The 2,000-nt window shown below is 34.4% G+C and overlaps 1 protein-coding gene across 1 annotated transcript; it reads left to right on the forward strand.

Moving 5' to 3' along the window:
- Window positions 1–1,273: 1,273 nt before the first annotated feature.
- On the forward strand, window positions 1,274–1,767 carry LOC121996505. The gene is made up of 2 exons (XM_042550502.1): window positions 1,274–1,336; window positions 1,450–1,767. The coding sequence occupies exons 1-2, from the start codon at window positions 1,274–1,276 to the stop codon at window positions 1,765–1,767; spliced, it is 381 nt and encodes a 126-aa protein (XP_042406436.1).
- The last annotated feature ends 233 nt before the right edge of the window (window positions 1,768–2,000 follow it).

Raw genomic sequence — 2,000 nt, forward strand, 5'->3', positions numbered from 1 at the left:
GGGTTCAAGCTAGGGCCGGCCACCCAATTTTATACCTAGGTCGGCCCCTATTGGGTGGGTATAGAAGGTGGGTATAGGTGGGTATAGAACTCTATAAATAAGAGGCTACGATAGGGACCGAGAGGAGGAATTGGTTTTTGTCTCCCGATAAAATTAAGCATCCCGTGTTCGCCCTGAACACACAACTTAATTTTATCAATGATAATTCATTCCACTAGAGAACTATCATTGAACTACCGCACCAATCCCAAATTACATTTTTGGGCTCCTTCTTATTATGAGTGTGTTAGTCTCCCTGTGTTTAAGATATCGAATGTCCATTAATTAAGTGAGTTACTGACAACTCATTTAATTAATATCTAAATCCAAGAGTAGTACCACTCAACCTTATTATCATGTCGGACTAAGTCCACCTGCAGGGTTTAACATGACAATCTTTATGAGCTCCTCTTGAGGACGTTCTCAACCTAGTATCTCTAGGACACAGTTTCCTTCTATAATCAACAACACACACTATAAGTGATATCATTTCCCAATTTATCGGGCTTATTGATTTATCGAACTAAATCTCACCCATTGATAAATTAAAGAAATAAATATCAAATATATGTGCTTGTTATTATATTAGGATTAAGAGCACACACTTCCATAATAACCGAGGTCTTTGTTTCTTTATAAAGTCAGTATAAAAGAAACGACCTCAAATGGTCCTACTCAATACACTCTGAGTGTACTAGTGTAATTATACAGTCAAGATAAACTGATACCTAATTACACTACGACCTTCTAATGGTTTGTTCCTTTCCATTTTGGTCGTGAGCTACTGTTTATAATTTATAAGGTACTGATAATATCATCTTCTGTATGTGACACCACATACTATATTATCTACAATATAAATTAATTGAACAACTACAACTAAATGTAGAAAATTTGACCAAATGTGATTCTTTATTCATAATGAATGTTTACAAAGCTTAGGCTTTCAGTATACACTCCAACAGTATGTCAACAATTTTTGTGAGAGTTTCTCTTCTACTAAAATGAGTGCAACCTCTCGACAAGCTTCATACTCATTTGAAGAAGATAAACATTTATGTTATGTTTACCTTCATATTTCACAAAATCCAATCATTGAGATCAACCAATCGAAGGATCAATTCTGGGCAAGAGTTGAGAAAGAGTTTCATGCAGATCCAAATTTTGTGCATCATAGACGACCGCCAAGATCTTTGCAAAAAAAATGCTTCTTATGCTAAGTGCAGTATCCAAAATGAAAGGTTGCATTCGACAAATCGAACATTTGAATCCTAGTGGAGCATCGGAACAAGATATTGTAAGTTACTATGCTCATATTTATTTTAGACTATCTAAATTTTAAAATCTAAGTCTAAATTTATTAATACATATTATTATCTTCATAACTGACATTCAATTATTTTCTTGTAGTTAACTCGTGCCAAAATGTTATTTGCAGAAGACCCAAAATACACAAAGGGTTTCAAATTTGACCATGTCTGGAATATTCTCAAAAACATTGAAAAATTTGGCACTGACACTATGAATACTGCATTCATGAAATCGCGACAACAAAATGCTAATGATGGTTCATTTGAGCAACAATTCTTCGAGGAAGCATTTCATACACCTTCATCTCCTGGTGTGTCTGCTTTTGATTTTAATATCACTGATTCAGATAGCGGTGTTAGTTCTAATAAACGACCTCCAGGGGTGAAAAAAAGCAAAAATGAAGAAAAAGAACGATGAACAAATTGCAAAGGTAATTAATATTAATACTCAACTTGTTGAGGCAATGAATGTAAGTACCGCTGCTACTACAAAAATGGCAGATACTATGCTTTACAAGGAAGAAATCAAAATTTTATTCAAAGATTTGAACTCGATCTCTAACCCGATGATGCGTGAATATATTCGCAATGAGCAAATTAGAATTATGCAAAAGAGAATGCAAGTACAAGGATCTCATTCAGTTGCACATC

The sequence above is a fragment of the Zingiber officinale genome, chromosome 1A, assembly GCF_018446385.1.
Source record: "Zingiber officinale cultivar Zhangliang chromosome 1A, Zo_v1.1, whole genome shotgun sequence".
Taxonomy (NCBI): Eukaryota; Viridiplantae; Streptophyta; class Magnoliopsida; order Zingiberales; family Zingiberaceae; genus Zingiber; species Zingiber officinale.

Excerpts from the sequence above, each read along its gene's own strand:
- LOC121996505 (XM_042550502.1), top strand. The coding sequence starts at position 1,274 with ATGAAAGGTTGCATTCGACAAATCGAACATTTGAATCCTAGTGGAGCA. Across the intron at positions 1,337-1,449 it reads GAGCATCGGAACAAGATATT|TTAACTCGTGCCAAAATGTT; the intron begins GTAAGTTACTAT and ends ATTTTCTTGTAG.